At 43.4% G+C, this 22,885-nt stretch overlaps 1 protein-coding gene across 1 annotated transcript in view; it reads right to left on the bottom strand.

Moving 5' to 3' along the window:
* Positions 1-289: 289 nt before the first annotated feature.
* BRINP1 (BMP/retinoic acid inducible neural specific 1) overlaps positions 290-22,885 on the bottom strand; it is a gene marked incomplete at both ends in the record, with an annotated part of 59,005 nt that continues 36,409 nt past the window's right edge. Inside the window, 5 exons of the mRNA XM_082327813.1 lie at positions 290-1,430; positions 7,869-8,091; positions 13,510-13,746; positions 20,482-20,587; positions 21,877-22,046. Coding sequence (XP_082183939.1) covers positions 290-1,430; positions 7,869-8,091; positions 13,510-13,746; positions 20,482-20,587; positions 21,877-22,046 — 1,877 coding nt within the window. The remainder of the gene's footprint in view (positions 1,431-7,868; positions 8,092-13,509; positions 13,747-20,481; positions 20,588-21,876; positions 22,047-22,885) is intronic.

The following is a 22,885-nucleotide window of genomic DNA, read 5'->3' as shown; positions in this document are numbered from 1 at the left end:
AGAGAGTAAGGTGTTACCCTTTTATGACGGATTATAGAAATAACAAACATGCCTGACAGTTTTATACAGCTGCTAGAACGGGTTTAGTTTTCAACAAATGAAGAATTTCCTCTTTTTTTTCTGTTTTGTATATTAATTACATTTTACAAATCCTGGTTTTCCCCCCTTTCTTTACTTTCCCCCCACTTTTCTTTCTTTCTTTTTACTTTTTTTCTCTTTTTTTTTTTTTCTCTTTTATTTTTTTACAGCAAAAGGATCAATCACCAACATGTCCACTGAAAAGTCCGGGTTAGCAGAGTTTGGCTGTCATCTGGTCCGACTGTTTGAGGATCTCGGTGTTGTACAGGTCTAGAGCGTGGTTCACACGGATGATCTCGCTGTTGGTGAGTTTCAGGCGGTGCTTGAGCATACAAGAGAACAGATCCAGCTGGGGCTTCCCTGGGGCCACGGGAGGCGCCAGTCTATTGATTCGGTCCCGAATATCCAGCAGCAAGAGCATGACGGAGGAGGAAGAATAGAACTGCCCACCTTGTGTGTACGACTGGTTGACCTGCTGCACAGCACTGCGCAGTAGGTCAGCATTAAAACGCAGGCTGTAGCCATACACCTGCACATCTGAGATCTTGATGTAGAACTGACGCTTGGTGGGGTCAGAAAGGTCCACGGGCCCTTGGCCAGTCTCATTACGCAGCAGGGAGGGCAGCCGAGTCCGGCTGCGTAGGTAGATGTGGACGGTCTCGAAAAAGGTTTTCCACCGATTGCCCAGTAGCAGGGTCCAGTTGTAGCACTGGCTGTTTTGGAGGCGGATTTTCTCCCAGCGTGGGTAGCCATACTCCCCAAAGGGCATGTTCCAGCCCTCAGAGTGACTCCCGCTGAATGGGTTGACGTAGACAAAGAACATAGGGTCCAGGCTGCTGTTGCGCATCTGGCAGATTCGCATGGAGATCCCAATCACCATGTGGATGAAGTCCATCCGGTTCTTGTTGCTCTTCAAGGTGAGGGACATGCGTTTGCGCCACCTGGGGTCGAAGAAGGTGTCCAGGCGGATCTCGTTGCTGATGAAGGTGGTGTGTACATACAGACGAGAGTCCATTTTCTGCAGCAGGTACTTCAGCTCTAGGTCCTGGAAGTCCAAGTCCGTTTCAAAGCTGATGAACTGCTCGCTCCGCTCTGAGTCTACGTTCTGAGGCTCGCAGCGACCCCGGTAAAGCTTATAGCCCTTGTTGCATGAGCCACAGAGAGAGATGTTGGCAAGGCTGCACATGGCACAGCTGTTGTTGCCCCCGATGATGCAGGGGATGGGGCGCTGGCACAGGCTGGTGCCACCATGGCAAACGCAGCTCCGTTGGCTTTCCAGAAAGGTCCCCCAGAACCCATTCTCATTGCAGTAGAGCAGGGACTGGACTCGAGTAAGCCATTCCTGTATTGTCCTGGAGGGAGGAAGGAGAAAGCATTAACATTGTAGAGCCTCACAGAGTCTTTGGCATCCTACTGGAGCCACAGTGTTTTCAGGAATATATCTGAGGCAGAGCTCTCAGAACACTGGTGCCCTACCATGGCATCTGGCAGCTATTCCACTCTGTTTCAAGACTGAATCTTTCATCTGCTGTTTATTCCTTTGGTGGAGAATAAAAGCCCTCTAAGAAATAGCTAGAAGTTAGGATTGATCATCTGAAGTCTCCCTCTTCACACTGTTCTAGGAGCTGAGACTGGCATACTCTCCTGCCAAGAATCCCATAGGTGCCACAGTGACAAATTCAACCATGGGAATGGAGCTGGTAAAGCCATGGCAGAGACTGAGGTGCTATCAGACATTGCAAGTCAGCATAACTTCTAGGCTAGCAGGAGAAAACTCCTCTCGATGTCATGGGCAATTCCCCCCACTCTCCAAAAACAGACCTGTAATGGGATGAGGCAAAGCCAGTAGTAACCTCTGCTTATGGTGCAGATCTCAATAACAGCAGAAAAGAGGGTGGAAGTCAGGGAGCATAGAGACAAAGCTGCTAGAACAGCTTCTCCTTTAAAAAACCTGCTACTAATTAACCTCCTCTTACAGCCTCTCCCCTTAACAAGCAGCCACACTTGCCCATTCCCAAGCCTCACCACTCCCATAATTGCTATATCAGCACCCTCACCTCCATGTCCTGCAGCCCAGGAACGACTCCTAATGAATGACACTGTAACCCAAGTTTGCTTTTTGTATAACCCACTTGCAATGTTGCCTTGCTGCCCCTTCTTCCCCCCTCTCCGTCGCCCTGGGAAATCTCAGCACAGCGACTCCTTTCTCAGCAGCCTTCAGCAGAATGCCTTGTTCAGCCGCCTGCTCCCTCCCCTCCGCCTTCCCCCCAGCTAATGAATACTTCATTGTCTCCTCTGGGCAAAAAGTTCTTGGTAGCGCTGCAGTGAGAGGACTGGCTAATGACAAATTAGGATTCAGTCCCTGTAGAACAGGAGGAGTGATTATGGACAGAGGCTCTCAGAGCTGGATTAGTGAAATTCATGGCACCTGCATCGCCTGACCTCCGAATAATCATTAAGCTGTAGGCTGTATCAAAGAAGGCATTAAATGATACAGCAGCAAAGAACAGCAAGATGATTAGGAGGAGGGAGCAAGTGGAGGGATGAGAGTATAAAACAGAGGAAAGCACTAGAAGGAAAGAAATAATCAAGGAGCAGAAGAAGAAAGGGTAGGGGAAGAAATGGGGGGGAATATGCAGGTAAAAGGAAAAACAAGACAGAAATGCAGTGGGCAGGAAGAATAGGGATGGAGAAAGGGGAAAATTGAAACAACAGCAACAACTGAAAGACAGAGGGCAGGCAAGAATGAAAAAAAGCAGGAAGAAACAGTGAAAGGAAAAAAAACAAGACAGAGTGAGGAAAAAGGAAAAGCATTAGCAGGAAAATGCTGAAGCCTTGGATGTGGGAAGAGACAATTTTCACATTCCTCTTGTGGTACGGGGCTGCCAGGGTCTCTTTCCCCTATTCACAGCTAACAGGAGGTCTCCTGCTAGTGGAAAAGACAAGGTTGGCTAGGGAGCTTGGGAGCAAGGCAGTGACCTCTATAAATATCTGCTGTAGAGGGAGACGGTGACAGCCCTGGTCCCTAGAAAAAGTGCACAGGGTTCCTCCTGGTTTCTAGGATAGCTCTGCTTCAGAGGGGAGGGGACAGCACAGTCTGATGGCAAAACATGTTGCTGATAGCAACAAGCACTCTCAAAACCACCCCCTGGGTTCTGCCTTCTACTCATAGGTGAATTTTTGCTCACTTTTTCAGTAATACAAATATTTTTTACCCCATCTGAAGCCTTACAGTTTGTTTGGAGAGCCAGCCAAATGCACTTGAATTTAGCAAGGCACCCAGATTCCAAGTTTCAGTCTCCCTAAGGTGCCGTGAGCCCACCTTGATTCCTCCATGCACCTCCTTGAAAGCTTCTTTCTTTGCTTCTAACCACTAATCTAAGAATGAAGCAGAGGGATGATGAGCAAGTGGAGGATGAACTAAAACCAAAGCAACCCTCCAATATAGGCACACTGGCTGCCTGGGTTCACTGGGTTGGGGGAATTGCTTAAGGGAAGCACAAGGTTCCTGCATGCTGCCTCTTCCTATGATTGGGCTTGATGACAATGATGAAAATCAGAGGTTGCTTTGAAGGCAGTATCTCCTGCAGCCCCAAGCTTTGTCCCTAGCTCCCGCTGTAATTTCTACCAAGACAAGGACAGGGAGAAGCCCAGTAGCATGAAGAAAATAAAGGCGTGAGGCAGCAGGCTAGTGGTAGATAGATGGTAAATGTCTGGCTCCATCAGTACCCTCTCAGCATCCCTACCCCTGTCCATGAGGTGAGGACATTATTTCCTTGATTTCCACAGCTCTCTCCATGGTCACGTTTGTTGCTTTTTGTGGTACTGGGCTTCCAGATGAGGTAGTAACGGGTGCTCATAGGAATAAAGGTGGCTTCTGAGGGGGGTTTAATGAGGTATTCGGCACTGTCAGAGGTGTACCTGAGTGAACATACTGCCACCACTTTTGTACAGCTGCCGATAGTCTCATACAGCTGTGTATGCAAACGACAGCCATGCACTGAGCAACTACAATGCATAGATCTCAATTCCAGCTCTGTGCAAGTGAATATGACTCTCCTGATTTCCTCATGCACTCGCTTGTGCCCAGGATTCCCAGTGTATTTGTGCAGTGCTGGCTTGATGCTTTACACAGGTTTCACTTGTTGATAATGCCATTGAGTTCGTGGGACAAGGACTGCCAGACTATACAACAGGGGACACGATAAAAATTAGAGTCAAATGACCATATACTGTCTGTCTGAGGTGTGCTCTGTCTTAGAGGAAAAAAAAATGTTATCCTCTGTCCTTCTCTTATACTAAGAGTTGGCAGAGCAAAACGAGGAAGGAGTCTCATCTGATATCTTGCAATGGAAACTAGTAATTTTCCTGTTCCCCAGATCAACTTTGTAGAGGAAGGATGGGAGGAGATCAGGACAAAGAGGAGTTTTTTCTTTTGGTGTGTGTGTGTACATGTCTTAGCATTCAGCAAAGACACAAGTAGGACAAAAAAAAAAAAAAAAAAAAAAAAGGCGGCTGCCCACCATCTGCTGATGGCAGCAATAAAGGACATAATTAAATGAAAATGCAGAATCCAGGGCAGAGCTGGGCATCGACTACAAACATGACAATGGGAAGTGTGAGAGAGAGGAAAAGTGGTATAAATTACCCCATTTTGTCTTGCAACTAGGACAGGATAAGAATATATGCAGGACCAGTCACAGCCCTTCAGCTGACAGGAGGTAACTTCTTGAAACACACACCCGTGATGGCTCAGACTCATGTGAGTATAACCAAGAGATGTCAGGGCACAAGGAAGCTGAAAAGAGCCACTGATTAAAAGCTGAAAGCCAGTAGCAGAGTAGCCATTGGTTTTCATTTTAATTATTTTCTCTTTCATTAAGGAGTCATCAGTTTATCTTTCTCCCTCTTAATATCATTGTGAAAGTTATTTTATGCAATGTTTGCTACCTCTGCCAGTTCAAAGTATAAAGTACTAGAGCATGTGAAATTAAAAAAAGAAAAACTATGTTTTCAAAGGTCACTGTCAAGCAATTTTACATTCAACTTTAATATTTTACATTCCAAACTAAAATGAGTTAGAGCTATTTTGCAGTGTTTTCTTGCTGTTGCTCACTGGAGACATGCAGTCCCCTGGCAATCCTGGGAACTGGGAGCCAGGTAATCATGCAGAGCTGTTTCACCATTTAAAACCTCTCTCTTGTGACAAAAAAAAATGTTTTGCAGGACAGTGTTGGGCTTTCAGATCAGAAGTGGAGGTCAGGTTATACAGAAAGGTGGTGAATAATTTTCTTTCCTCCTGACTTGTCATCTTTCAGGATTAATCAGGTCTGGGGAGGGGAAGAGGCTGATGGGTGTCCCTTGAGAGAAAGATGCAGCTTTGTGGTAGGTGGTGTCTGAGCTGATTAGAAAAACAAACCGTACCAAAACAAAACAAAAAACAAAGAAAAAACAAACAACAAACAAACAAACAAACAAACAAAATCAAAACCCCAGTCCAGCAGGACAAATTCTTTTTTTTTTTAATTGCAAGGAAAAAAGGTAGGGATTTAGCAAGTTTTCCTTTGCAAACTCACCTTTCACTTTCCAACCAGCACTAGCTGCTGTGGAGGTACTTTTGGGCTTTCTGTATGGAACAGTGAAGTAAAAAATGCTATTTTTATTCTCAGCAGCTGTGAGATGTATTCTTAACTAATGACAATTTGGCTGGAGCCCAGAACATGTATCAACCCCCCCCTCCTTTGGATGTTATTTATATTTTACATCCAGAGTTTTAAAATCCAACTATAGGTACTCTTCCAACATTGAAGCTTTAACAACTGAGGAGTGGTTTCTTTTTTAAACCAACAGACTTGCCTGCAAAGAGGTGTTTTTTAAGCAAAAGCAGTGCAGAGCAAATATATATATATATATATATATATATACACACTCACATATTTCCTTCTTAGCTATTGCAAAAGGTCATGGACAATCAGCCTCATTGCCAAAATCCCTACTCCTTCTTTCTTTTGGAAACACCACGTCTTCCTTTCCCTGAGGACAATCAACAGCAATCCTATTTCTTTTTTACATTGCTTTTGAATATATAAAGGAGGCTTACTGTTATGTATTTTAAAGAGCGAGAGAGGCTTGCTCTTAATAGAATCTTTCCATCCTTTCAAAGCCACTGGCATGCTTGATAAGTGTCTGTCGTTCTGTACAGTAACAATTAGAAAATTAGAGTATTTCCAAGCCCCGTGAAAAGAACAATGAAATGCATACCTCTTCCGCTACACATCTGACTATCAAGCCCCTCCCCTGTCTAGCTACACATGCAGAATGACAAATAAGAAAAGAAATTATAATATGCCTGGTGGTGTTGACTTAAACAAATCAAGAACATCAGTCAGTTAAAAACCCAGCTGACATCATCCATTTTGTCCTCCTTCCCCCAGATTTTATAGTATTAGTTGGAGGCTCCCTTTCTGCATGGCTGACTTTTTAAAATAGAAGAGAAATGCTAAAGACATATTTATCTGAATGCATTGCAGCAGCATGGTTGGCTGGATATTTGCTCACTGCTGCTTCATATTGTTGTTGTTGTGGCACAACTCAAAATAATGCTTGGACATGCTTGTGCCTCCACCACCAGTTGGATTGTTTATAGCAACTCGGCCAATTGGCAGCAATGAGCCAATTTTAGGAAGTTCTCCAGACATTTTTTCATAATCTCTTAAACTTAATAGACGTTTCTCCTCATCTCTAGTAAGTCCATCAAGTCTTTGTCCAGAAACATGAGATCTTGGTAACTGAAGACTTGTTAAGCCCTGGAAGAGTTTCCTGAGCTGCACAGTGATGAAATGAAAACTCAGTGTGCTCAGCGGCCAGGGGACTGGATGATAACAGGAGACAGCAGTAAATCAGTTTATTTTCTATTGAAAGTGAATATTTAGATAATGAAGGAGGTGAAAAAACAGTTCCTTTACAAATATTAACTTGGCCTGACCCTTCCAAGAGAAGCATGGAAGAAAAGCCACTTGGACTAATTTTTCCCTAGATTTTCAGTGTTACTTCACTCCAGATAACATAGAAAGAAACAGCAAGAAATGCTTATTAAAATCCACGGATGCAAGTCTCCAAAAATGATTGGAAGCTAACTTAAAACTCAGCCATAGGTCAGGGCTGAAAGGAGCCAGCAGGAGGTGACTATTGGATATCAATAGTTGCTGTAGCTGTAATGGGAAATCTGCTCTGTCCATCTGTAATAACATTACTAGGCTTCTGGTCAGTGCAGGTTTGCAGGTTCACTCTGCATTTTGTAGAAGGGATGTGACCTATTCCAAGTGAAACTAAAGCTTCTCTTTCACTCTGACTATATTCATTGAGGAGCACACCTCAAAAATGGGCTGAAGCATCCTGTGCTCCATCGTCCACTTTAACAGCAAACAGAGGCTTAAAGCTTGGCTGTGGTAAATGATGCAAGACCGCTTGAAAAGCAGCCTAGTCTGCTTGGCTGTCTGATGTCAGCCCTGTAATACTCTTGCAGAACACAACAGAATAAGTGGGTGCCCTTCACCTGGGTAGGTAAGACCACACAGAAAGGATGCGAATATTTTGAAGTATGTGATAAAGGTTACTTACACCTCCAGAAATTTCAACCCACTCCAAGACTTTACCATTTTCCCCCAAACCTCCATGTTAGCACACCCTATCTCCAAACACTTAGGCTGTTGGGTTTAGGTCCAACACCAGGCTCAGCTCCATCAGTCACCCATCACACCACACCCATCCCCAATGAAGGATGAAGGTACCTTTCTCTAGGCAGCTGGTGGTTAGGATTGTGCCGACACCGGACACTGAGGCCAAAGAGTTTGCGGGCAGTGCGCTGGATCTTCTGGCGCTGGGCTTCCAGGGAGCTCTGCAGCAGCTTGTAGCGGTTCTGCAGATCCCAGTCGTTCCCCCAGTGCTGGTGGATGCTCCCAATGGTCAGGAAGTGGTTGCTAGGTAGCCTTTTCATGAAGGATTTAAACTCATCTGGAACACATAAAAACGTGGAGAAATACAAAGGTTTCTGAACTATAACAAAGTTACAAAGCTTTTCATTGGCAGGATGGAGAAACAGCAATGATGTACGAGGCCACCAGTTCTCTGCTAAAGGAAGGCGATGTCCATTAACTCACTGGTCTGTCATTCTGCCCCAGGATGCTCACTAATTCCATGGCTGTTGCTGGTCCTGTATGGGAGATGAAACCCAGAGAGTATTAGGGTGAAACAATACGGTTAGTGTGTACAGGGCGGAGAAAAAAAGGGAGCAAATGCCCTGGAGCCTGGGATTATAGGCTAAGGGTTATGAACAAAAAGCACGGAGTTGTAATGATTGTCAGTTAGAGAGTTCTCATTTAAATTGTTTTTTGGCTGCTCCTAAAATGCCGTTTGTTGTTGAAGTCAAATCACTTTGGCTGTGTTGTTAAAAAAAATAGAAAAAAAAAGCTTTAAAAAATCCCCAGAGGAAAGGTTTGGATTGTACTAAAATGTCCTCCTTTCTCATTTTTTAAAAAGAGCGTTCTGATTTTTTTTTCTCATTTAACTTCATTTGAAGTTAAATGAGTTGCTTTATATAACAATGAAAATAAAATAAAATAGTTTGCAGGGCTAAAGTCAGAACAAAATGTGTCAATTTTAGCCAAAGGAAAAAATTTAATTGATCCAAAAATGTTGTTAAATGTTGTTTTGTGATCACTTTATTTCAGTTTGATAATGAAAAAAAAACATTATGAAGGGTTTGTTTGAGTTTTTTTCATCACAAAACAGAAAATCTGATAGTATTTCTGTTTATGACCACCCCTTTCTTCCTAACTGAGAAGTATAGTTTGTTTAGACTCTGATTACCAGGCTGGGACGTCCTCATATGGAAAAAAACAGATGGTTCCAACTTTCTCAGTGGAAAATAACCTGATTTCTGATACCAGAAAACTGTTTGACACACTAAGACCGTGAGAAATGCAAGGAGCGAGCCAACAAAAAACCCATAAAGTGTAATAAAGAAAAGAACAAAGCTCTGCACCAGGGCAGAACAACCCCACACATCAGTACAGACTTGGAAACAACCAGCTGAATAACAGCTGCTAGAAAGGTCCTGGGGATTATGGTGGACACCATGCTGAAGGTGGGTCAACGCTATGTTCTCACTGGAAATAACACAAACTGCATATTGAGCAAAATCCAGTAGGTTGGGGAAGTTAATTCTTCCTGGCATTACTGAGGCTGCACCTGCATTTTTCTGCCTAGCTTTAGGGACACCCAATTAAAGATGGGTGTTGAGAAACTGGGGAGGGCACAGCTGAGGGCTACCGAGATGGTCAAGGACCTGAGCACAAGTCCTACAAGGTCAGGTGGAGGGAGCTGCACTTGTTTAATCTGGTGAAGAAGAGGTCAAGGGGCAATCTAATTACAGCCTACAACTGCTTAAGAGGTACTTACAAATACGAAGGAGAGAAACTCTTCTCATTAGAGACAGATGATATAACAAGGAGTAATATTTTGCAGCTTGAGAAGTTCAGATGATTTATTGAAAAACTTCTTCACTTGGATGTGATGCAGCACTGAAACATGCTGCCCAGAGATGTAGAAGAATGTCTCATTTTAGACTCTGCTAGATAAAACCACAGCTGACCTGATCTAGTGCTGGTAGTAGTCCTGCTTCTAGAGGGAGGTGGACTAGAGCCCTGCCATAAACCCCACAAAGTATCCAACAAGAAATGCAGCCATCTTTCCCTATAAGTTGTCTACATTATTTTTCTTCCTTTCCTAATTGTTTTATTTTAAAGTCCTTCATCCCATTTTCAGAAGCAAAAAAGAACAATAGCCAAAAAAAAGGCAAAAAATGAAAGCTTGTAAGGTTGATATTTTTTCAAAAAAAGAAATAATCCATAGAGTTATTGAAGAAAATCAGAGCAGATAATTTGCAACCTATTCTATAAAGCTTATATATATTTGCATAACAAATTTCCTATTATTCAGCAACTTGCAGTTCATGCTCAACTGCTTAACGAAGAATATCTATGCATTAGTCAGTACCATCATTATATAGATGGTAAATGGATGTTCACGTCCTACTCGTCACATGGTGAAACCGAGCGCCTAATAAAAATAATTATCATTGTTGTACTATCAAGATGCACAGGACATCTGCTTTTCTCCTTTCTTCCCCAAAGATAACTGAGATTTTTTTTTTATAATCTCTCAGGTTTTCACTCTGTTTGTCGTGCTGCTTTCAGTGCCCTTCTCCTCCCAAAAAATTACTCTCTCCTGTTCAGTGGTCCTCTGAAACTATCATCATGTATAATTGCTTCTGTTGACCATGCTGATTACTCCTGGTACCTTTCAGCAGTAAAAGCCTTGCATTTGCTTCCCGCCCCTTATAAATCAATTTCCTCAAAAGCTTGTTTGTGCAAAAGACCAAGCTCTTTTTCCTCTGATGATGAATGTGCTACATTTTTCATAGATATGGGTAAGGGAGAAATTTCAGTGCAGTGTGCACATTTTGATACTGCAGTGCAACGTTGGGGGAAAAACAAATGAGCAAAATAAAAGCTAGATGGGGTTGTTAAAAAAAAAAAAGGGGTGTGAAAAAAGAAAATACTTCCCAAAAAGAATAGTTTCTTCATTATTTATTTATATTTATTTATAACTATCCCTGGAGACCCCAGCCAAGTCTATGGCTGCATTGTGCTAAGCCTTGTACCTTTCTGGGATTCGTTCATTCTTAACCCTGAGAATTTCCAATTAACTAATAAGGCTGTTTGCATTTGTTTTAATTTTATTTATTTGCACAGTGTTGATGATGGCTAGGACTACATCTCCCATAATGCAACATGGGCTCCCTTTTTGCAGAGTCACCCAGTGCCTGCAGGCAGTCCCATGGCTATGACTCATCATCACAGGTGGTACCAGGCAGAGGGTCCTGCCCCAGTACGGGGCCTCTGGAGAAGAATGGTGCCATCACAGCGAAATGGCCATGTCAAACATCTCTTTCAAAGATGAAACTTTCATTTTTCCAGTGCTTGTGTTTTCAGTTAAAAAAAATCACATTTTCATCTGAAAGCAGTAATACTGAAAAAAAAAAAAACAAAAAACCCATGACTTTTAATCAAGAGGCTGTTTTAAAATCCAGAATCACAGTCCTGATGCAGAATTTTTTGGCCAGTCATACTAAAATGCCAAGAATAAGGCAGTGTTATTTTTCTCAATTTACACATGAGCAATGAAGCACAGGACTAAGAGGGAGCTCCTGAGCCGATTTAAAGCAGCATCAGTTCACTGCATCCTCCTTGACTTTGAAGATGCTATCCCAAATCACAGCAACTCTTGATTTGCCCTGCACGATTTTTTTCAAATTGACATAGGAATCCAACACAGATCAGAAACAGAATATAGATCTTTTAGGCTATCAGCAGTTTCCTGTGCAAATGTTATTTGCTTTCAGAGCACTCGTGCCTTTCAGCCCACTTTATTGGAAAAGCCTTCAGATGTCATTAGAGATTTCTTTTCTGCTCTTCATTACCAAGAAATTTCTCTAGCTATTGGGAATATTTATTAAAACAAAGAAGCAAAACACTAATACTACATTCTTTTGTGATAGCAACTTTCATCTCAAAGGATAAGTTCACGCATGATGCAACAAAGTGATGAATGAGATGCAGCAGCTTTAAACATAAAGATAATCACTCCATCTAGCCCTGAAAAGCCTCCAGCCCTGGTTGGAATATGGCTACAGCACAGCAGAGAATTGCACTGCAATGTGTCACTTTAACTTTGCAAATGAAAAACACCTTCGCCTGTTGAAATCTCAAGGGAAACAAGACTGAATACAATGATCTACCACAGTCTTTGCTTAGATCAAGTGCAACAAGTACAGAATGTAACAGTAAAACAATCACTGTGGGACCGTAATTCTTCTCTCTCCATAGGGCTCTCACCTTCTAAGTGTCTGGGTTAGATCCCCTTGTAATTTAAAGGGGTTTGATGAGTGGTGGCCAACATGTGGCTCTTGAGCACCTTGTGTGAAGATCCTGTGTCAGAACTAGCAGCTATTAACACTTAACTAGTGGCAGAGCTGTGCTAGCAGGCACTGCCAGTAATCCTAATTTGTGTAGTACGGAGCTAGCAAAAGCTTCCGAAATCCACATTTCAGGTTTGCCCTGGTGTACCCACCCCATCCATGAATCTATAGAAACTCCCAGAAAGCCACTGACCTCTTCAGCTAGTGACGTACTTCTGGAACTGCCCCAGCCTTGTGGCTCCCCATAGTATATGAGGGACTCTGTCAAGATGGTCATCAGCCTTGGGCCATTAACTACTACTCTGACTTTGCTTAGCTAAGCACCAAGTTGACAGTGTGAATTGGACATAAGAATCTGTGCAACAGCAGACACACCAGCAGGGTCCACATATTGAAGTATGAAACAGTCCTCAACAGCCTGTTGAGGAAACATCATAGGCCACTTCATTTCAACCATTAAAGGGATTAAGGTGACCTTTAACATGAAGAAAGAAATTGCTGCTGGGAAGACTTCTGAAGAAGAATTATTCAATGCCTTGAATGGAGCTAGATGGTCCCTTCCTCATAGTTTTCATTCCTAACATGGAGACCTGGACAGTTATGACAATATTCATTAAAGAAAATATGTTGGAAAGTAACTGGCTAACACTAAGAGGTGAGAGGCAGCACAGGAATAAGAAGCGCTCGATTAAGTTCTGCTTAGTGCCCGTGTGGCTGAAGGGTAGGCAGACCACTTGCTAAAGGAAAGGATGTAATTGCATTGATAATATTGGTCTCTTTCCTACCTCAAGCCCTTGAGAGTGATGTTGCACACCTACTATGGGTGTTACCAGCATCAATGTGGAACAAACTCTGTGGGCACCCCCAGTGTCACACTGGGAGAAAATGAAGGGAGAAATGTTCACACAAGCAGCCATTGGCACTGTAGGAGAGAGAAGTCGTTTTCCCTCCTCCTCTCTATCTCAAATGAGGTGTCATCTGGCCTGTGCTCTCTCTATGAATTGCCTTTCACCAAAGCAGAATAAATCATTCATGCAAATCTGAAAAGCAATTTCTGCATCATTCATATTGTGGAAGTTTCTCTGTAGAAGTATTAAAGAGAGATTCTGAGCTGGTTTAGTATGAAAAATCAGATTTTTAATCAAACAAACTCTTTCATGGAAAATATCCCCTTATACATAGAATTACATGTGGTGTGTGTTTTTGTCTATACATGTATAGAGGAAAAAAGGTACTCCCTCAAGACTAAGATCATGGTTTGGGGTTTAATATCCTCTATTTTTTATCCAAACTGGAACATTATATTAAGGGAAGAAAGGATTCTTAATTAGCATAATCTGACATGCTTTGTTTGAAATAAATCAATTGGAAAATGTGTTTTGCTCAGTTACCTGAATTCTCCAGATCTTTATAGGCTTCTGTCCAGGTCTTGGCCATGTTTGCTAGTGTGTACTCCATGATCTGGATGTCGGTGATGGGGCAGTTGCACTGCGGGAACTCCTCCGCACACTGGCAGCCACACTGGCTGTTCCGGCAGATGTACTCCCCCTCACCATTGCACATGATGTAACTCAAGGCAGATTGGACAAACTTCTCTTGTAAATACTGAGGGAAGATGATCTGGAGACCTGGCATAGAAACAAGAAGTAAGGATGTGAAGAAAAAAAAAAAAAAAAAAAAAAAAAAGTTATTTCAGGTATCTGTTCTTCTTTTCAAAACCTGTTTCATTAACAGCTTGGGAAAGTGATGCTGAGGAATTAAAAGCTGCTGGAATATTTCTCTTCGAGTTGTCATGAGTAAGGAAGGTGGGGTACAAATTGCATGCCTCCAGTGCAAGTAGTGAGCTAGCTGAGAGCAGAGCCCATCTGCTCTATGAGAGAACGGTGACAAGTAACTTCCCCCTCCCCGACGCCCAGTGTACCCCCTTCATCCCAGTCCTGGATCCCAGTACGGTACAAAGCATCTGGATGCAAGGCCTCACTTATTCCCAGGTGTGGGGTTTTTTATACTTTGCAACCAAGCGCTAGTTCAGAAGTGATGAACATTATGCTGTTCTGACCTGTTTTGAGAGAGACTAAATAGTTTGGGTACCACAGGAACAAGGAAACTACACACTGAAAGAGAAAAGAAGAAAGAAAGGAAAACAGAAGAAAGGAAAATAATACAAGCAGGGACTTATAAAAGATCCTTGCAGAGTTAAGTGCCCAGCTCCCACAGCATAAATACAGGAGCTGGGTACCTGAGTCTTTTCAGCTTGCTCCCTGCTAGGAAGGCTACTTGCCAAATCCTATAAAAGTGCAAATGGATTTAGTGCCAAAGATTTCCGTGGTGCTCTGAAGATTTACATTAGCAGAGAGATCTATCCCCATGTCTCTTTCTCCGTAACAAGTGTTTGTGTATCCATCCATCTGTGCATGCATTAGTGTAGGTGTACGCTTGCTCAGGTACCAGAGGACATAACAGTTTAAGTGTTTGCTCTGTGTACAATGTACATGTTTTTCCATCCTGTCCCTCGCCAGCCCCTGTCTCTGGGCTCCCTACAGATGTCCCTGAGGAGTCACAGCTGTTTCCTTCTACCTCGTGAGTCCTGTTTGTCAGACTCAGTCAGCATCTGCAGTGCACAAGGCAGAGACGACAATAACTCTTAGTGAGCCTTTCGCAGGAAGCCTGGCCCGCTTCGCCTTCCTTGTAAAAGGCCCAGGGATTTCAGAGTGGCAGATAAAGGAGTTTATGGCTTGAACAGCAGTGCTGAACTCCAGTGTAATGAAGGCACGCAGGTCAATTACCCATCTGTTTGTGTTTCTATTGTGCTGAATTACTGTATCCGTGGCTGACAGCTCATTGGAGTGGAATGAAAATAAGACAATAATTCAGAGGATGAGACTGTGCAGGAAGGGCAGGAAGGGCTGTGACTCCTTTCAGGAGTTCAGGCCCATCTCCGTGATGGGTCATGTTCACCTCAGGCAAGAGAAAAGGGGCAAGCGGTGCCTCAGGGACCCCCATTACCCTTTTGCTTTTGGTTCCACAGAGACACCTCTGCCTTCAAAATGTCCCTCTGAAAGACCAAGTCTGGGGGGATCAGGAGGGTGTTGAAGGCACAGGGACCTCTGCTTCCTATCCCCTCCTGCTATTGCCAGGGCACAGTTTCTGAGAGCACCATACCCGGTGGCAGCAAGCTGCCCCATTGTCTGACCTAATTCGCAGTCAAGTGTGGAGCAGTGGCAGCCGCCAGGCAGGATGAGCACAGAGCAACATTCAGCTGAAGAGGTTTGTGACACTTGCACAAGGAAGGATTTCAGGCCCAGCATTTGGAGACACTGTGTCTGTGTAGATCCTGCTGCCTTTTCTGTGGTGCTGTTGCGGGGAAGGGAGGGAACGTGCAAGGGGCTGACCAGAGTCTACAGCATCCCTGTGAATACCTCAAAATTAGTCTAAGGAAGATCAGCATTTTGAGGTCCCTTTGGTCTTTGCCGAGATGTTTCTCGATAAGAAGCTCAGCTTTCCTCCTGTTGTCTTCAGGAAGGACTGAAGTTCAGTCTCTTTTAGGGATTTATCTGAAGCAACCACCACAGAGGAATGGTCCCTTTTCAAACCTTCACACTGACGTTAGGAATGATCCCACCTGCCAGACTCCAAGACTTTCCTTCAGGATGGAAAGAAAATGAAGCACTGTTGAAGAACCGAGATCTACAAAAGGGGCTTGGAGATCCTGAAGGCTGCTGTACTCATTGAGCTTGCAAGCTCAGAGGAGAGGCAGGCTGGACTTCTTGATGTGCATTGACCCTGTTTATTCATGGTCCAAGTCCCATGAATAAATCTTTCCACTCTCTGCTTCATGAAGGAGCACCCTACCGTGGTTGCTCCTCCAACCTTTGAATATGAGGCCCAAATGCCCTCAGGCTCTTTGGCTCACCATATTTTCTCTTTGAATTTTAACTTGGATAACAGCATTGACATGCTGTCTGGTCCCAGCTACAAATAATACTGGTTTGGAAGATTTTTTTCTGGAGGGGATAGGGATAAAAAAAGCAACTAAAGTTTCGGGAGAAGCACTTCCCATTGCTAGGAACACGCATTGTGTATCTCAGCACATGCATAAACATGAATACTCTGCAATCTCCAAAACATATCATGGTCTCATCCTACACTACAGAGTGCCTCATGCGGATGCTTGCTTTTTGTCCATAAAACTCATAGTTTCTAAAAAACATTTCCATGATAACCTTCTCTTGTAAGAAACAATCTCATGTTTAAGAGGTAATCAGACCGCCTGTACACTTAGCAGCAACTCAACAAAACACTTCTATAAATACTTAACTTTAATCAGGTAAGCAGTTCTGCTGGAATCCATGCAGTTACTTGTAGCATTTAACAAGCAGCACATATTCAGATATGTACTTAGACCAGGAAAAAGTGACACACAAATCCAGCTACTCATTGAAACACGAGTGTGCATAGACCAAATGTAAAGCCCTAACTTTAAAACTGCAAACATGCTGTAGGGATTACATGTGACTCAGATCTTTCAGCCAGGAATTTCCTTGTGGAAGAAATCAGTGTTAGGGTTACTGAAATACAACCATGCCTGCTTTCACATTTGTACTTTGACATATATGTATAAGTACCCACACATTTATCATCATACCCAGACACAGGCAGATTGATATCAATATTTTTAGTTTTGTATTGAGCATCCTTGTGACCAGATCCTAGCAAGGTGGCCAGTAGCATCTCACCCAGTCCCGGTACCTTCCTCTATCATTCATACGTAGTTCTGTACCATGCCCAGCGACTAAATATTGCTGAAATTGAATTGATTACAGCTCTCAGTACAGCACAGGTGAGATTAATCATTTTTAAGGTAAGCTTTATGAACATGAGATTGTAAGAAGGCCATACTGATTGAGACCACTGCTCTGGGTGCTTCAGCTGCCACCTTTAAAGTAGGAAAGCAGTAGTCCCAAGGACTGTAACAGCACACCAGCCCCACACAGCAGCTTGCAGCCAGCCATGATAGCCAGGAAAGCCCTGCTGCCAACCACAACCTTAATAAAACATCCCAAGATGCTGTTTTGTTCTTTAAGAATTTTCTTTGAATATTGCAAACATTAAAAAAAAATATTTTTAAGCTTTCAGTGTTGTCTACTGATAAAGACCTCATCTCAGCAGCCAAGCAGGGGGGCAACCTATCTTAAAGACCAAGATACTGGATCATTTTCATGGGGTGAACACCTCAATCCAAGCCAGGGTGCACAAGGAATGGGCTCGTCCTCCACAGCAGCCTGAGGAGCTGATAATAGATGCAGAAGGTAAGTTTGCTGGTGATGAGTGTTAGGGAGAATATATTTAGTTTTGAAAGTAACTTATTAATCAGAAGGAGGAATTCTGCTACTCTGTAAAGTTCCTCTTAAAAATTAAGAGGAGCACAGATTTGGTATAGGTTTAGCTTAGGTAACTACATGCAGAATATGAAGTGCCTGACAAGGGAACATGTCCTTAATTCACCTAGAAAAACTGTTAGGGAGAGATGTTTGGCTTTGGACTGTATATAAAAGGCTTCCTGCATTAAAAGAGGTAAATTTCCCCAGCTCTAAATTAGAGCTATTTGAAACATTTTCCACAGAAGAGTTCTCTGTTGAAAATGCAGTTTCACTGAAGCATTTTGTGAGAGCATGTTGACTCCAAAAGCACTTTTGACAGGGAAAGGTCTAAATGTATTTTTCATACTTCCTCATTTTGTTTCGCTGAAAAGCTGAAGTGTTTTGTGTTGTCATTACGGCTCTGCCCATCTTGGCAAAGACTTTAATATTAATTGTAATGTAAATTTTAAAATTCTATTACCATATTTGACATAACAAACTACCTAATATGCAACATTTCCTGTTCAATGTCGCAATGTTTAGAATAGCACAGAAGGATTTTACCATATTGAAATAGCACCATGTTGCAATATCGACATATACTATCACACTGTCCAAGAGGACATGTCTCTGGAACTTTAATTTCCCAAAACTGTTCAAAATGTTGCGCTTTTTTCACTCAAATTTTCAAATTTCAGCCTAGGACACTTTTTGAGGGAACACAAATTCCCGTTTCCCACCAAACTGCTGTGGAGCTAACAGCATCTTCCCCTCCCATGCTCTGGTTTACTCCTTTTCCAGGCAGCACAGGCAGCTCGTGCATCAGTTGCACTGCAGGTGGAGGCAGGTGAAGGGATGGTTTCATGCTGGTGGTAGGGACAGGAGGATACGAAGTGCAAATAAGAGCAGTCACCTGTGAGATCCACAGCAGAATCCCCCCAGTCCCATGAGGGAAGGCTACATCACCGCACAGCCCTTCCCATGCACAGGACAGGGAACCTGCCCCCAGGTAGTGCTAGGAAAAAGGGAAACCTGAGCTACTGTAATAAATGTACCTGTATATATACCCCAGCACAGGCATCTGACACAGATCTACATGCATGCTGGGTCCACATGGATACTGGTTTATAAATTAGTGATGATTTTCTGTCCATGTAACCACAGGTGCAGAACCAGACATCCTGCACTGTGCATGCATTCAGGTCCTCTCCTAAATCTCCAGGATGGCTGACCTTCCCAAACGCAACGTGCTGGCATGAAGGTAGCTTAGCTCTGGGTCTGGCCATTGCAACTCCTAAAGGGCACATATTTAAAATCACGACTCTCAGGGCTGGGCGGCAGCAAGCAAGTTCAGAAACAGAAATTCTCCCTGTCACGAAGATGCTGCTCTTTTATTGAGCCGGCCTTGGAGCCAGAGTGACACAAAGGTAGTAACATGGATTTCTGTCAGCAGCTCATGCTCGGCTGCTAATCAGATCAGAGGAGACTCGGTCACAATCCATTACCTGCAGCCCTGTGACTAATTCCTAATGAGGCCTCTCAGAGCAGAGGAAGGATCCTGGGTAATTATCCCAAGAACCGCACGCCAGATTAGGCGGAAAACACTCAGGTGTATCTTTAAAGGTCACTTTTTTCTATTAGAAAGAGCTCTTACCTTCCTCCCTTCCCCCTCACTGTCTCCCTTGACTTGGATCTGGTCTCTCTCTGTGCTGGGTTATGCCATGAAGCTCCATGAAACAGACGAGTGGTTGACTCCTACGGTCCTCTGTCTGCTCCCATCAGAAATCATAGCTTCATCCACCTTACATCCCCTCTCTCTCTCCTAAATTTTCCCTCTTCCTCCACCTCCTTCCCTCTCCCAAGCATTTTGCTTTTTCTCTTCTCTTGTAGGATCAGATAGCCAATAGAGATCTATTGATTTACCTACTTAGCAGTTTGTCTGCCCATAAACCAAGCTGTCTGCTTATTCAGCTGTTTACCTAGTTATCTGATGTGTCATCCTTGGGTTTTCATTACCAGCAGCCATCATCACAGTACATAAAAAGCCTGAAATTGTTTATTGTTAATTAGGTAAGAACCAGAACTCAGTGATTTAGATAATCACTGGAACAGTGAAAAAACCCTGCCTATTATTTTTAAAGGCAAATAATAACAACAATAATAATATATCCGCAACATGACTCAGTAAATGAAACCCAGTTTCTGTGAAACCAAGATTAAAACAGCACTTGCCAAATTATACTCAAAGCGGAAGATGTAATGTAGCCCATTCATCTGAAAAATTAAAATTTGTGCAAGTACAAGGATTCCAGAAATAAAACCATCTGGGCAAATGAGCAATTAAATCCCACACTTCCTTATTTTGTCAAAAACTTGGGAATAACCTTAGTAAATTACACGCCCAGTGAATTTCCTCCTTCTACTGAAGTTGACTTCTTGCTAACCAGCATGTATGTATTTATTAATTCAGTCATGACCTCTATCTGTTGACTTCTGGACTAGCTTCCCAACTGGGACTGAAGCCATGGCTTCTAGCATCCAAATAAAACCTCTGTGACTTTTCCCAAAGATTACAGTCATTAGAAAGCCCCAAAAGCTGATCTGCAAACCTCTTACGCAAATCAGCAATTTGGGAGGGACAAAGAGAGACATGGACAGAACACCCCTTCAATATTAATGGAAACAGTCACATTTATTTATATTTATTTTATTTATATCAGTGTATGTGTAATACACATCAAAATTCAATGGCAGGGGGCACCCAGACTCTTCACTGGGGCCCAGTCTGCAGTTCCTTGCACCTTTAGCTCAGTCCCTGTCAAGCCCTGGCTCTGCTGTACTGAGCATCATATGAAGCCACCAGAAGCCACCAGTCCTGCTTCAGAGAACTTACAGCAATGAAGGTGATCACAGCAAACAAAGAGGAGGGGAAAAGGCTAGAAAAAAGGCCACTCCTCTTTCATTTCATCCCCCCACTCCATGCCCTGTATTCCTGTGCCCTACCTTGCAGGTGGAGTTTGCTCTCAGTGCTTTGCAGAAGGACAGAACTCACAGAGTCCAGATTGTCGTAGCTGTTACAGCCCAGGGGGCCAGTCCGAGTTTCTGTTACCTATGGAGGATGTAGAAAAGAGAGAGTGTTCTCTTTGATTGCAGCATCACTTCTTCCCCAGGCAGGTTCAGACCTTGTAATATAATGACCCCTTGTCACCAGCTGATGCAATCCAAAATGCATCTTCCCTAATTGGGAAGAAACGCCCCACACTGGACAGACACGGCTAATGTTTGGCACACTCACAAGCTGCAAAAAACAAGTGAATTGTATCTGCTTTCTTTATGGCACTGCATGTTATTCTGGGCTTGGCAATGAAGTCCTGCAGATTGATGTTTCTCATAGAGGATCTCCATTGGAGAACATCAGAAGCCAGTAGAGGAATTATTCCCTGGCTTCTCTTATTGGAAAGGAAGATATAGAGATGGATTGCCAGCCCACAATGATGCCTAGTGCTTCCACAACATATGTGCACACCATCCTTGTGCTGAGGATAGATGGAGGCACAGATGACCTGCAGTGCTGTTGCTGTTGGTTTCCAGCCATGGAGGAGAGCTGCCCTCCCTGAATTCACAAAGGGTGATTATCTGCTGTCACTGTTTCAATATCTCAATTCGATTTCCCATCCAGAAGGGAACAGACTCAGCCATGAGACACCGCAGAACAATAACAAGAGCTGAAACCTTTCAGAAATGGCTAACAATGACGACTCCATCCACATCGCCTTCCCTGGAGTGAATTCTGCAACAATAAAATCCCTCCCCAGTATAGGATGATTGCTTTCAGAGAAGGCAGCTTTTGTCTGCAGAGCCATTTTCCCTATTTTGTATGCTCTGAGCAGCTCCCCTTCCTTCCTGCTGAAACCCCCAAGCTGTCTCTCAGTCCGTTTCATTCCAGATGCCTCAGTAATGCCACACTGAGTTTTTCACCTTTTCTTGTAGTAAATTCATCTGAGAGTTGTTTAGCAGTCTTACACCCATAAGACGAAAATACTTCTGGGTTGCACATTTCACAGACCTGCCTTTGCCTTCCAACCTCCATCGCTGATCTAGATTATCTGTTCCCTCTCTCCCTTCCAGAGGTCACTGCCACATGTAATGGAAGTCACCTGTCCTACATAACCACCACACTGAATGCCCACACCTTTCCAGATATTACTGGCCCTGGGGAAATCAATTCTTCAGTAAGGTCCATAAGAGAACAATTTACCCTGGGAAATCAGTGTGGGAAGAAAATAACTTGCGATCAAAAAAGACATCACATTGGACTAGCAAACTCCTGCCCCAAATCCCTACAGTATTGGTATGGACACACAATCTTCTTTCTCTTCCCAAGGCAAGATATAGTACCTTGATTGCTCCGGTAGAGATCTGGATCTCATGGAGTCTCCTCATGGTGCCATCACGGTCTACAAAGTAGGAGGAAGCAAGCTGGTGCAATGCTTCAACACTCTGGGTAGCATTTCCTGACTTTCTGTCGAGGCGGCTTTTGTCCATGTACATGGTCAAGGCCTCCTCTCCTGCAGCAGAAAGAAAAGGAGATTTCAGTAAGGCCCAGGAGGGTGCCATGTAGGGTCATCTTAACAGGAACACATGATGTCACATGTTGCACCTAAAGAAAGAAAAGTCCGATACCCAAAGCACTCTTAAATGAACCCATCATTCCTCACTGGTACCTGAACCTCCGTGTAGTATATATGAGCCTCCTTCTCTACTCAGCCAGAAAGGCCAGGTCCACCACGCTTGTAGATCAGCTCCACTGAATTGAGTAGATAACATTTTGGACGTTTATTAGCCGGCATAGCTTTACCACAACTGTTGAAAAGGAGTCAGACTATTTGTCCCACTTGGGGAACGCTTTTCTCTGTGGGCAGTGCCTCTGGAATGATGCACACCTGACTGGAGAAGATGCCACTTTTATGCAATTCTCTCTGACCTGATTTCTAGAAGGAACAAATGATGATTTAAGTTGCAAGTAGGACATAGGTATGTAGGTGGGTACAGAGGACAAACAAATGCTAGTTGTACCTCTTTAGCTTCAAGTGACCATGCAAAAGGGTAAGGTCAGGGGGCTGAGTGAAGGAGAGCAATCAGAGGAAACAGCAAATGAAAAAGTTGTTAAACCAACCATCCTTTCTGCTTTTTTTTCCCCCTCTCCTAGAGTCTCATTCAGTGAATTTAAGTGAAGAGCAAAAAATATTGTGCAAGATAAGGGACAACAGGTGATTTTGAGCCAGTAATCACAGAGAATCTGGGAGTGAAGCAGTTAAGACCTGATAGCACCAAACATCCTAAACATTAGCAGAAACCTGAATCTAACAAAAGATACATGAAAAGGACATGAAGCTGAGAAGTAATA

The sequence above is a fragment of the Platalea leucorodia genome (genome assembly GCF_965183815.1).
Source record: "Platalea leucorodia genome assembly, chromosome: 15".
NCBI classification, from domain to species: domain Eukaryota; kingdom Metazoa; phylum Chordata; class Aves; order Pelecaniformes; family Threskiornithidae; genus Platalea; species Platalea leucorodia.
Note: the sequence above shows the minus strand (reverse complement) of the source record. Positions and strands in the feature narration are given on the sequence as shown.